Source organism: Mobula hypostoma, chromosome 6, assembly GCF_963921235.1.
Source record: "Mobula hypostoma chromosome 6, sMobHyp1.1, whole genome shotgun sequence".
Lineage (NCBI taxonomy): Eukaryota > Metazoa > Chordata > Chondrichthyes > Myliobatiformes > Myliobatidae > Mobula > Mobula hypostoma.
In genome coordinates this window covers 51,536,997-51,551,536 of record NC_086102.1, presented here as the reverse complement: position 1 = coordinate 51,551,536, position 14,540 = coordinate 51,536,997, and the positions used below count along the sequence as shown (strand labels likewise).

The 14,540-nt window shown below is 39.3% G+C and overlaps 1 protein-coding gene across 6 annotated transcripts in view; it reads left to right on the top strand.

Annotated features, from left to right (window-relative positions):
* Positions 1–14,540, top strand: part of arl6 (ADP-ribosylation factor-like 6) — a 67,926-nt gene that overhangs the window by 33,882 nt on the left and 19,504 nt on the right. For all 6 annotated transcript variants that reach the window (XM_063049894.1, XM_063049893.1, XM_063049890.1 and 3 more), the window contains 3 exons: positions 8,082–8,143; positions 12,211–12,279; positions 13,686–13,780. In XM_063049894.1, the coding sequence (XP_062905964.1) occupies positions 8,082–8,143; positions 12,211–12,279; positions 13,686–13,780 (226 nt within the window). The remainder of the gene's footprint in view (positions 1–8,081; positions 8,144–12,210; positions 12,280–13,685; positions 13,781–14,540) is intronic.

Sequence of the window (14,540 nt, the reverse complement as noted above, 5' to 3'; positions counted from 1 at the left end):
TAGTTTATTGAATGTTGGTTTCATGTCTGCCTGAGCTGGGATGTAACCTGCCATCAGGATAGCTGAAGTGATCTCCTGTGGCACACAGTATGAGTAACTCTGTACTATATAAAAAAAATTCCAATTTGAGTGAGCAACTTGCTAGGACTGTAACATCTGAGCACCATGAGATATTCATTAAGAAGTATATCCTTAACTTTGCCCAAAGATGCTGAATAGTCCATCTAGTGAATTGAAAATTCTTCAGGTTGTATGGAGCAGTCAGGTGAAGCAAGTGTAAGCCACATTTCAGTGAGATATAGCACACAGAGATCTTTCCGTTCTCCTTGGTTGCCCAGCCTTGCTCTTGGTTCGTCAACATTGTTCTTAATAACCATGGTGTTAGCTAGTAGTATACTTGGGGGGGGGGGGTTGAACTTGACCCCACACTGTTTCGGCCTCACCTGCAGTCCAGCCCTCTTACCACGCTTCTGGGGTAATAGACTTCATCTGATCTTTGTTAATAAACAGTTAAAAGTAAATTTATTATAAGACCATAAGATATAGGAGCAGAATTAGGCCATTTAGCCCATCAAGTCTGCTCCGCCATTTCATCATGACTGATCCAGTAGATTCATCACTCTCTGGCTAAAAAAATCCCTTCTTGCCTCCATTCTAAAAGGATGCCCCTCTATTCTGAGGCTGTGTCCTCTGGTCTTAGACTCTCCCACCATAGGAAATATCCTCTCTACATCTACTCTATCAAGGCTTTTCACAATTCAGTAAGTTTCAATGAGGTCACGCTCATTCTTCTGAATTCCAATGAATACAGGGAAGCGAATTCCTCCCCCCCCCCCCCCACCCCACCAATTCTAACCAATTCATACAGGAAGACCATAGAGAGTGTCCTGGCCAGCTGCATCACTTTTTGTTACAGGAATTGCAAGACATCTGACTGAAAGTCCCTACAAAGTATTGTGAGAACTGTTGAAAGGATCATCAGGGTCTCTGTTTCACCTATCAGAGATGTCTGCCAAGTACGGAGGGCTCTTAGCATCATCAATGATCCCTCCCATTCATCCAAGAACAATCACTTTTACCCCCTACTATCAGGCAGGCATAGCATTAAGCTATGAACTATTGGGATAGGAAACAACTTCTTACAGGTCGTATGACTACTGAACGACTGCCACCACCCAGTTCTCATCACATATGAAGTGCCAGTAGTGTTATACTGTTTACTTTATAACTTGTGACATCAATGCGCTTTATTATTTGCTAATTTATTTGTGGTAATATTACTTTGTGTTGTGTAGTGTGAATTACATGTACTGTGTTGTGCACCTTGGTCTGGAGGAGCATTGTTTCATTTGGAGGTATACATGTATACGATTGAATGACAATAACTTGAACTTGAAGTATAAAGTGAGTAGAGTATCTGAGTAGAATTTGCTATCTGTGGAGCCCTGAGTGCACCTGTGCTGTTGGTGAGTGTGGAAGAGCTGTTGCTGCCAATCCATACTAACTGGAGCCTGCCAGTGAGGAAATCGAGAATCCATTTGCACAGGAAAGTACCAAGGCCCATATCTTGAAGCTTATTGATGCATTTTGAGGGAATGTTACTATTGAATGCTGATGTATGCATCTTCATTGTCCAGGTGTTCCAGGGACTGGGGGTCCAAGTCTATAGTTCCTTGGAAGTGTGAACATGAGTCAATAGGGTGGTGAAAAAGGCATGGCATAATTGTTGTCAGTGTTCTTATTTTCTTTTGAGGTGAGTTTGAGCATATCTTTGAACCTTTTCTGTCCACCTGGTAATCTTTTCCCATTACAATATAAGAAAGGGGATCTGCGGCCTGAGTCTGATGTTGGGTTTGCAAGTGATCAAACTAGAAGAAATATACTGCATGTAACCAGACTTAATTTTGGGGGTGTTTGCCCGGGAGGAAAAACTCGTGTTAGATAGCTTACCTTTCCATTGGTTTTGTATGAGCAGCTTTCTGGGTTTTTTTCCCAGTGCCATGAAGTGCCAACTGTAGATGATCAAAGTCTTCTTGAAGGATGGTGATTATGCTTGCACAGTAGACCATGAGCTTTATATCATGTTTGAGGTCTTAATATTCAAGCAATCTTTTCCTCAACTAATGAAAAGTTGTGCCAGTGTGTTGAAGATGAAGATCAATTTGATCATTGTCTGCTGATATTTGAGAAGTGGTCCACGTACTTCAGGGTCTTCTCCTGATGCTTCAGACAACAATATTTTGCTGTGAGGTCAGGTTTAAAGAGGGTCTTGATCTTGCATATTTTAAGATGGATCCATTTTTTCATTTGTTTAAGACCATAAGATATAGGGGCAGGAGTAGGCCATTCGGCCCACGGGGTCTGCTCTGCAATTCACTCATGGGCTGACCCTGCTTTCACCCCATACTTTTTGATGCCCTGGCTAATCAAGAACCTATCTATCTCTGCCTTAAATACACCCAGTGACTTGGCCTCCACAGCCACTCGTGCCAAAAAATTCCACAGATTTACCACCCTCTGACTAAAGTAATTTCTCCACATCTCAGTTCTAAAAGGATGTCCTTCAATCTTGAAGTCGTGCCCTCTTGTCCTAGAATACCTTACCATGGGAAATGACTTTGCCATATCTAATCTGTTCAGGCCTTTTAACATTCGAAATGTTTCTATGAGATTCCCCCCTCATTCTCCTGAACTCCAAGGAACACAGCCCAAGAGCTGCCAGACATTCCTCATAGGATAACCCTTTTATTCCTGGAATCATTCTCGTGAATTTTCTCTGAACCCTCTCCAATGTCATTATATCCTTTCTAAAATAAGAAGCCCAAAACTGCTCACAATACTCCAAGTGTGGTCTCACAAGTGCCTTATGGAGCCTCAACTTCACATCCCTACTCTTATATTCTATACCTCTAGAAATGAATGCCAACATTGCATTTGCCTTCTTCACAACCGACTCAACCTGGAGGTTAACCTTTAGGGTATCTTGCACAAGGACTCCCAAGTCCCTTTGCATCTCTGTATTTTGAATTCTCTCCCCATCCAAATAATAGTCTGCCCATTTATTTCTTCCACCAAGTGCATGACCATACATTTTCCCACATTGTATTTCATTTGCCACTTCTTTGCCCATTCCCTAAACTATCTAAGTCTCTCTGTGGCCTCTGTTTCCTCAACACTACTTCTCCTTCACCTATCTTTGTATCATCAGCAAATTTTGCCACAAATCCATTAATAACATAGTCCAAATCATTGACATACATAGTAAAAAGCAGTGGTCCCAACACCGACCCCTGTGGAACTCCACTGGTAACCGGCAGCCAGCCAGAATAGGATCCCTTTATTCCCACTCTCTGTTTTCTGCCAACCAGCTAATGCTCTACCCACGCTAGTAACCTTCCTGTAATTCGATGGGCTGTTATCTTGCTAAGCAGCCTCATGTGCGGCACCTTGTCAAAGGCCTTCTGAAAATCCAAATATACAACATCCACTGCATCTCCCTTGTCTAGCCTACTGGTAATTTCCTCAAAGAATTGCAGTAGATTTGTCAGGCAGGATTTTCCTTTCAGGAAACCATGCTGGCTTTGGCCTATCTTGTCACGTACCTCCAGGTACTCCGTAATCTCATCCCTAACAATCAATTCCAACAACTTTCCAACCAAACAAATGAGACAACAATGGTTCAGCTTTCAAATGTGCTTAAATGCTGATATTGTCTACCTACTGCTATTCAACTACAGTGAGTTAGGTGATCTTACTTCTGGAGTACAGTTGCTGTAGATTCATCAATCTCCCATTAGTTCTGAAGATTAAGTTTATTCAAGGCAAGAAAGATTGAAAATGGACAGAGGCAATGTCACAGATTGGCTTGATATAGATCTTCATGTTATAACAGTGCTGTTATAGAGTAGTTGATTCAGAATGTGTCTTGCATTCCATTATGAAGCAAAGCATAAGATTAAGCTGAATTTCCCTGGAAAGAGAAATTGCAGGATTATGCTCAGACCCCAAAGGTTTCAAAAGGCCATTTATGATAACCGATACTGCTCCTACGCTTTTCTTGGAGTTCTGCACAATAAAGATCAGATCACCTGTGCCTCTAGGTAGAAATTATCTACACTACAATTTGAAGAGCAAAAATTAAATGATTAGGTGATTGGATACCATGCTCTGTACCATGGATTTTGCTGCTTCTCTCTCTTTCCTCCTTTTCTCCCTCTTGATGCACTCACCCAGCCCCTAGCTTTGCCGCATGTCTGGTCTCATTCTGAGGCCCGGTTGTACATCTGCTCCAGGTTTCCAACCTGGGGTGGCAGTGATCTTCATATTGTAATCATGATATATTCTGAGGAGAAAAAATGAAGGTTGAGGGGTAGTAACTGTTCCTGAACCAGGTGATGTGAGTCTTGAGGCTCTTGTACCTTCTTCCTGATGGCAGTAGTCCTGGGTGGTGGGGGTCCCTGATATGATGGATGCTGCTTTCCCACAATAACTCACCATGTATATGTGCTCAATGGTTGGGAGGACTTTACCCATGATGGACTATGCTGTACCCATTACTTTTTGTAGGATTTTCTATTCAGGAGCATTGGTGTTTCCTTACCAGCCTATGATGCAGACAGTATACTCTCCACTACACATCTATAGAAGATTGTCAAAGTTTTAGATGTCATACTGAATCTCTGCAAACTCCTAAGGAAGTAGAAACACTGCCGTGCTTTCTTTGTAATTGCACTTGCATGCTAGGCCCAGGACAGGTCCTTTGAAATAATACCACCGAGGAGTTTAATGTTGCTGGCCCTCTCTACCTCTGCTGCTACGATGAGGATTGGCTCATCGAGCTCTGGTTTTCTTCTCCTGAAGTCAGTAATCAGCTCCTTGGTCTTGCTGACATTGAGTGAGTAAGAGGTTGTTGTTATGGTACCACACAGCCACATTTTCAATCTCCCTCCTGTTGGCAGCAAACTTAAATATGGCATTGGAGCTTTGCTTAGCCACACAGTCATAAGTGTAAAGCAAGTAGCGCAGGGAACTAAGCACACAGCCTTGTATAAATTGATGCAAGATTCACCACTTTACAGTTCCTTTCAAATGCATTCAACTGTCAGGAGTTAGGAAACCCTTAATCGTGGCCCAGGTTTGGAAAGAGTGAATCTGCACCTAACTTCTCATTATAAGCATATTATAGATCAGCTTACTTTTCATAGGTTTGAATCAATGTCAGGCATTGACTATTTTCTGTATTCCTCACAGCTAACGAGTGTGGAGTATATATGTGTCTACTAATCAGTACCTTTTACATTGAAATACATACAATCTCATTAGTAATATCCGCAGCCTAGGATGCCGAATAATGTTATATTGTTTTCACATTTAAATGGAACATAGAAGAATGCTATTCATCCCATCAGGTTCAACAATCATCAATCCAATTGCCCCTCACATTTCACTACAACCTATTCTCTGTCTCGTACATCCATACTACCCCTCTCCTCGATTTTCTTACTAATCACTTACACTATTCCAGTCAAGGTGGCGCTGAGCTGCAATGTCCATCAAGGTCATTGCTCAGACTTGGTAGTTTTTTAGGTTTGTGGGGGATGATTTAGGGGACGGCATGGGGTGTTTAGGAGGTCATGTTAAGGTTCAGGGTCAAGGATGAAGGAGAATGAAGAGTTGGGGGCAGGAGCCAGTGTTAAGTCCATGTTGGAGTGATCCTGGGAGTTGGGTCAGTAGACTCTGAAAACAGCAATCCCCAGGTTGAAGGGCCATACAGGTGGGAATCATTTGAACCAGTGACTCATAGAAACATAGAAAACCTACAGCACAATACAGGCCCTTCGGCTCACAATGCTGTGCCAAACATGTACTTGCTTAGTAATTACCTAATGTTACCCATAGCCGTCAATTTTTCTAAGCTCCAGGTACCTATCCAGGAGCCTCTTAAAAGACCCTATCATATCCGCCTCCCCCACCGTCACTGGCAGCCCATTCCATGCACTCACTACTCTCTGCATAAAAAAAAAACAACTTACCCCTGACATCACCTCTGTACCTACTTCCAAGCACCTTAAAACTGTGCCCCCTCGTGTTAGACTCAACCCAGATTACCAAGGTTAAGGGTCCATGTAAATCAAGGCCCAAAGTGCTCTGTGGTCAAAGGTCAGTGATCATTGAAGTCAAGTCGGCAGGTGCCACGGAGACGAAATGATCCCCAGATTGTCAAGTCCAGGAATGGAGGTACTTACGGGCAGGAATCATAAGAACCAGTGATACCGCTCCAGATTACTGAGGTCGAAGGTCCATGCTGGTCGAGAAGTTGAGGCCCGAAGGTCCAACCCATAATTGGTGAAACCTGTGGTCATGGGTCTGACGGTAAAACCCATGATCAATGAGTCCTGGGGTTAGTACCAAGAGGTTGGCAAAGTCCAGAGGGCAAAGCTGAAGGTTCAAAGGTCAAAGACCGAAGTCACCAAGCCAGGTGGTAGATGCCCAAAGGTTGAGTTTGTAAATTTGAGCCTGGGACTGAAGGGTACAGTTGAAATTTGCCAGAATGATTCCAGAGATATATTTTAGGCTTGTGGTTATTCTGGAGATGCTGTTTAGAATCATGGCATTGTAGACAATGTAAGAGAGAAACTGTTTCCATTGTAGAAAAGTGAAAAGTTATCTGGTAGAATAAACGGTTTGTATTGCAAATACTGGGAGAAGCTCTGTTTATCATTGCACATTCCATTATTCCACTTATAATATGACATCTACTTTTGTTTTATCAAGGACTGAAGTTAGAAGTGAAGTAGAATGACATTTCAAAATTGTCAGGTGCTTCAAGAATAAAAGAGTGCTTTTCTTTGAAGAATGCAGTATCATTACAGTGTCTACCATAATTTGGTTGGAACTGTCTATCTCTTTATCTGGTTAGTTTTTAGTTAAGGGACAACAGTAATATAGAAACTACTGCTATTCAATTGAAGAAAACAGAGGAGAGATTGGGTGTTAAATACATATGTTTTAAGAAAGTCCAGAAATATGCCTAATCGGTTAATTAATTAATTTTAGTGGCCTTGGTGCCACTATTGCTAAGAATGCTTTTATGGCAAGATATAACCTTGTACTTTGTAGAGGCGTGGTGGCACATTAATTTTTTTTTTAATTTCCAACTCTAAAGGATGAGTTGCTAGTTAAGTCACTGAGATAAAACCTAGGCCCTAAATTGTTCTGACACAACTGTTATTTTAGCATTGATATTAAACTATTTTTTTTAAACCAGTTAATGTCTCCGCAACATTCATCCACAAATATCCCCATATAATATTGAGTCTGATGATGATTAAATCCATTTAGTTTTTTGAACTGTACATGCTTCTGGCAGATTCATCATCTATCTCAATTTTTTTCTTTCAGAAATGGTGATGGGCTTTTTCATAAGGATTTCCAGACTTTAGACCCATAACAATGAAAGAATAGTTGTATATTTCTAAATCAGGAAGTTGTGTGATGTGAAAGAGAACAAATGTTGCCTGCCCTTTACCCTTGGCGGTGGAAGTGGCAGGATTGGAAGGTGCTGTTTTATTTACTAGCTTATTGCTCCAAATTTATTTTCTTTTGGAGGCATGCAATGTTCGAGACTGAAGTGGAAATGTTAGAAGCCAAATTTGCAACTAGCTTCAGTTATATGCTAAATATTGGTATGAAGTAATTATTTTTTGAAACCACATTCTATCTGGCCAGCAGTCAGTTATGCAGAATCTCTGCCATACTGAGAAGGACAGTTGAATAACACTTTTCACATGCTTCAGTTGTTCCGGGGTGCTTTACAGCAAATGAGTATTTTTGAAGTATGTTCACTTGCATTGAAGGGAATCTATTGGTGTGAATGGATTGTAATAAATGTGGCTGGAGAAATGACATTAAAGAAGTATTGTAATATTACCCTTTCATGAGGTTCTTTTTTCTAGACTGACGTACTTAAGTTACTTGAAGTATAGCAGACAAAATATTGCAAAATGATGTGGAATTTTAATCTAACCTGTAACAATTCAGGTTGAATATTATTTTCCATTGATCGTGTCTTTATTTTACAGGCTCAAGTACAAGACATTGTTCCAACCATTGGATTCAGCATAGAGAATTTCAAGACCTCAGGGTACTTTCTGTTGCATGCTTCACTGTTTGGTTTGGTCAGGTATATGGGGAGCAATTAGAACTATATTTTTATTAGACAAATCATGTCAAAACCTACATTTGGAATTCTTTCTTTCTTAAGATTTCAATCATATTCTGGACAATAGGTCCTGTACCATACCTCTCCAGAATAGTCTTGATACGATTGTTCCATATTAGTTCTTTCTTGCAAACAACTTTGTTTGAATGCATATGATGATTAAGATAGGACTCAGCACATCAATATTGCAGGTGGGATTGTCTAATGCCGATTATCTGTACTTATTCATGAACCCATTTTGATGTAAGGTTACCGAAACTTTCATCCCAACCCAATGGCAGTTTTTTTCCTCCAATTTTAAAGTTTTCTTTATCCAGCTTTGAATGCCATAATCTGCTGCTGCCAGCATTCTAGGAATAAACCTATTGCCATTGGCTTTTAGGGACCCTCTCCCAGTCAATAGCCCAACACAGAGGTTTGGCATGTGATTTCCCTCATCAGAGCTTTTCACAATATAGTGTTGGTGGTGTGTTATTCCATTGAGTGGAAATTAATTCTGAATAACCATGTTTGGTTGGATTAGAAAGTTTTAACACTACTTTTGGGGTTCATTGAGTACATTTATGGACATGATTTCACCATAAATATCAGGGGTATTAGCTAAAGTGCAAAAAATCTATGTTTATCTGTATGTTTAAGCATTATTTCTGCAAATCCCTGAATACAATGGATATATTTTAAATAAATTCTTTTTCAGTCAATGTTGATATTCTTAGTAAATGAACACAGTCAATTCAGTGTAGTTTGGAAGTTAAATTCATGAGGATTAATTATGCTTTTAGAGCTTAATATGGCACATGGCTAAAGTTTTAAAGTTCCTATATTTATGCTTTAATGTTACTGGTGGTCAAGAGGAAAGAACAGCAAATCTTAAAATGCATTTCAAACTCAGCTGGAAGTTTGTAATATTATTCATGCTATCAGGTTGGAATCTACCATCTGGGTGGCCTCCAACCTGATGGCACAAAGATCGACTTCACTAACTTCTGGTAATTTATTCCCTGTCTCTCACCCCCTCTCCCTTACTCTTCTTCCATTCCCCACGCTGGCACCCCTTTTACCTCTTCTCCTTACCAGCCTATCAGCTCTCCCTGGTAACCCTCCTCCTTCCCATTCTCCCATGGTCCACTCTGCTCCCCTGTCAGATTCCTCTTCTCCAGACCTTTACCTTTTCTACCTATCATCGCTTAACTTACTTCATCCCCTCTCCCCCACTGTACTCCTTCTCCTCCCCCCCACCACCACCTTTATATTCTGGCTTCTTCCCCCTTCCTTTCCAGTTCTAATGAAGGGCCTCAGTTCAAAATATTAACTGTTTATTCTTTTCCATTGATGCTGCCTGACTTGCTGAGTTCCTCCAGCATTTTGTGTGTGCTCTGGATTTCCTCTAGTGTTTAAAATGCTATACTCAGGATACTTGTATGTCTGAAATTATGTAAATTGGAAGTGCATTTGTTGAGTTGTGTGAAATGATTAGCTAGCTTAGAGCTTTAAAATAATGTATAGCTTGATAGTAGTTCAAGTTTATTGTCATCTGACTATGCCCGTAAAAAGTATTCACCCCCTTGGAAGTTTTTTTCATGTTTTATTGTTTTACAACTTTGAATCACAGTGGACTTAATTTGGCATATGTTGACACTGATCAACAGAAAATGACTTTTTCATGTCAAAGTGAAAACAGATCTCTACAAAGTCATGTAAATCAGTTAAAAAAATAAAACACAGAATAATTGGTTGCCTAAGTATTCACTCCCTTTCGTATGAAACACCAAGTTATCACTGGCACAGCCAATTGGTTTTAGAAGTCACATAATTAATTAAATGAAGATCTCCTGTGTGCTGTCACGGTGTTTCAATTGATTCCTGTATCTGGAGGGTCCAACTGCTGGTGAATTGGTATCCTGGCAAAAACTGCACCATGAAGACAAAAGAACACTCCAAGCAACTCTGCGAAAAGGTTATTGAAAAGCACAAGTCAGGAAATAGATACAAGAAAATTTCCAAGTCACTGAATATCCCTTGGAGTACAGTTAAGTCAGTTATCAAGTAATGGAAAGAGTATGGCACAATTATAAATCTGCCTAGAACAAGCCATCCTCAAAAACTGAGTGACCATACAAGAAGGGGACTAGTGAGGGAGGCCACCAGGAGACCTATGATAACTCTGGACGAGTTACAAGCTTCAGTGACTGAGATGGGAAGTATTGTGTGCATACAACAACTGTTGCCCGGGTGTTTTGCCACTCGCAGCTTTATGGGAGAGTGGCAAAGAGAAAGCCTCTATTGAAAAGAAACCTCACCTGAAATCCCGTCTAGAGTTTGCCAGAATGCATGTGAGAGACTCTGAAGTCACCTAGAAGAAGGTTCTATAGTTTGATTAAGCCAAAATTGATCTTTGGTTAAGATAAGCCAAACACGGTTAATTATCAAAACATACCATCCCTACTGTAAAGCATGGTGGTGGCTGCATCATGCTGTGGGGATGCTTCACTGCAGTCGGCCCTGGAAGGCTTGTGAAGGTAGAGGGTAAGATAAATGCAGCAAAATACAAGGAAATCCAGGAGGTAAACCTGATGTAGTCTGCAAGAGAACTGCAACTTAGGAGAAGATTTGTTTTCCAGCAAGACAATGACCTCTAGCAGAAAGCCAGAGCTACACAGGAATGGCTTAATAACAACAAAGTTAATGTCCTGGAGTGGCCAAAGTCAGTGTCCAGACCACAATTCAAGTGAGAATTTGTGGCTGGACTTGAAAGGGGCTGTTTGCTTATGCTCCCCAAGCAATCTGACAGAGCTTGAGCAGTTTTGTAAAGAAGAATGGGGAAAAATTGTAGTGTCCAAATGTGCAAAGCTGATAGTGACCTATCCACACAGACTCAAGGCTATAATTGCTGCCAAAGTTGCATCCACTAAATACTGACTTGACGGGGGTGAATAATCATGCAGTTAATTATTTTGTGTTTACTAATTGTAATAAATTTAAATCAATTTGAAAAAAAGTATTTTCATTGTGGCAGGAAAGAGTCTTTTCTGTAGATCAGTGTCAAAAAAGCCAAATTAAATCCACTGTGATTCAATGTGGTAAAATGATAAAACATGAAAACTTCCAAGGGAGGTAAATACTCTTTATAGGCACTGTATATACAAGCAAACGAAGCAATGTTCCTCTGGACCACAGTGCACTCACAAAACGTATATCACACACAGCACATAAAGCAGAATATTACCACAAATAAGTTAATAAAATAGAATTCAAAATGCACGTTGTGCACAGAACATATAAACAGTAAACAACTCGCTGTCTTGTTGACGAGAACTCAGTGATGGCAGGGTATTTGTCAGTCTCACAGCCTGAGGGAAGAGGCTGTACCCAGTCTAGCAGACCTAGTCCTGATGCTCTTGTGCTTGCTTCCTGACAGTAGTGGATCATAGAAATTGTGGAATGAGTGGTAGAGATCCTCAACAATACTTTGGGCCCTTTGTATGCAATGCTCCCAGTAAATGTCACAAATTGGTGGAAGGGAAACCCCAGTAATCCTCTCGGCAATTTTTACTATCTTCTCTAGCGTCTTGCAGTCCAACGCTTTGCTACTTCTTCTGTACCAGCCAGATAGGACCCTCTCAAAGGTTGTTAGAATGGAGGCAGGTAGCCTAGCATGCCTCAATTTCCTTAGAAAGTGTAGACATTTTTGTGCCTTCTTAACTAATGAGGAAGTTTTGATGGACCAGGCTAGATCTATTTTAATCTAACAATTCACGTGAAGATATCCTAGCTCTTAAGCAAAGTAATAATTGAGTTAAAATCGGCCTCTGAAGCACTTATCCATTAATTTTGTCAATATTGATATCTAGATTTTATATTAGAAAAACAAACTGTCCATTTGTGGAATTTCTGGGTGAATCCGTTTTTGAGATTGTTCCATGATGTTGAGTTTGCAGGTATTGTAGCCATGTCTTGATACTTTTGTCTTTTATTTTCCCCTTCCCTAGCCTATCTTTTACAGTGTTTGATATGTCTGGCCAGGGAAGATACCGGAACTTATGGGAACACTATTATAAGTAAGTGCTGCATACAATAAATCACAATAATATTTGCAAAATTCCTAACAAACGTTTGAAGCCATTGACCTAACACATCCTTCTGTAATAAATCCACTGTCTTAGAGTCTTAATTAATTTAATTTTTGTTGGGAACAAACATACAGTCTAAAACAGAACCATTATTTGAGATTGTGTGTGTGTGTGTGTGTGTGTGTGTGTGCGCGCGCACACGCGCGCGCAATCCATTTTAAACCTGGTATAAATAGTTTTCCTGTCTAAACTGTGATTCATTTTATTCAATTTTGAACTGCTAACTACTCTTTTACACAGAACTTAAGGAAATATAGTTTAGTGCTCTTAAAAAGAAACATAATGCAAGAAGTTAGTTTATTAATCACATTTATTGGGAAAAAGATAATACTTCGTAATATCTTCAAGCACATGCAGTGTTAGGAAGAGACAATTGATTTTGCAGGAATTGCTAACAGTTCAGTCACTAAGTCAATAAATGGATCCCGTACAACATGAAGCTACTAAAAAAGTTGATCTGTTTCAGTTGATATTGGCATCAATCCACCACTGAGTGCAAGGAAATAGTTTCTATTTATCAAAGGGGCTCTATGGTTTTCGCAATTTTTTCAGAAGACCAATGGTGTTGTTGCATACATTGTATGTATGATTACACAGCATTGTTTTCATGGTATTATTTGATTTGGTCTATTGCAATATGGTAGACATTGAGTAAATTAAGTAAAACATAAAAATTAATTAAAATTGTGGCTGCACTGTGGTTCAACAGAACTGGAAAAAAGTTGGCAAGAGAACTAATTTTAGTGTTGATATAAATATTACTGGCTATTATATAATGTGTTTGTTGAGGCATTAGATTGGGCTTGTATACCACGGTCCAGTTTTTTTAAATTCCCTCCCCTACCCTCTTTTATTCCCAATTCTGGGCTCTTGCCTCTTCTCACCTGCCTATCACCTACCCCAGGTACCCTCCTTCTTCCCTTTCTCCCATGATCCACTCTCTTCTATCAGATTCCTTCTTCCCCCAGTCCTTTACCTTTCCCACCCACCTGGCTTCACATATCACCTACTCAGCTTACCAAATATTAAAGTCCTTTTTAAATCTGCCCAAACAAACTGAAAACCTTTTCACTTCAAAAGTAAAAATATCATTAAGTCAAATCTAGAATTTAAGCTAGGGGAAAAGCAGTTCTTCTTTAAATTTAACTTGGACAAAAATTGATCTTGATTATTTTGAATATCATGACTCTTAAAATGTGTTTAAAGAAGTTAAATAAACTTTGGTTTAAAATTCTGTAATGGTGAAGCATACAATGCATTGACTAATGCACACAAAACATTTATGGAGCATGATTAAAGTGAAACGGTATAATCGCTCTTTGTTGTCTCTTCAGGGAAGGCCAGGCCATCATTTTTGTTATTGATAGCAGTGACAAGTTAAGGATGGTGGTTGCGAAAGAAGAACTTGACACACTTCTAAATCATCCAGGTAAGATCATTTGACTTTACTTCCATTCTCAACTTAATTCTAAGAAATATTAATCCCTTTATTCCTGACAGTTGTAAAAAAAAGACAAAACTAAATCTGCTGAACGACTAATGATATTGTGCTTTTCAATCATAGTAGCCAATATTATTTAAGGAAGAGTGTAAATTTAATATTGTTGATCATTTCAATGGTAGAGCACTGAAGCTTCCCAAATATATCCATGGGTTAAAGATCATCCTGACAACTATTAATGGTTGCTACTTTAACAATTATCTTTATTAGCCTTAATAATTTTACTTTTACTATAATTATTAGATTTAGCATTAATTAGATTTCGTGGTAAAGATTGTAGATGCATTTGAATATGACTGATAGAACAAAAGGCCATGGATTTAATTTTGATGTAAAAAGGATTTCAAAGAGACTTGTTAATCTGATCAAAATTCATGTTTGATTTCTCATTCCTGTTGTTTCTATTTCATATTAAAATATTCCTTAGTAAGAATTATGTTCATTCAAATACTTCAGAAAGGTTTCCTAAAGAAGACTTTTAGAAGAAGCATTAACATGCAAAATAAAATTTTGTTTTGTATGAAAATGTGGTAAAGGAACTTGAATTTGTATTATTGACAGGACATTACTGTAAATCTCCAGTAATTTTACTGATGGACCATATTTAAGTTTTTTTTCTTTTTTTACTAGAGGCTAATAGTCTCCTGCAGTAAATTTGGGAGTACAACAATTCATAAGCTACTTGTCT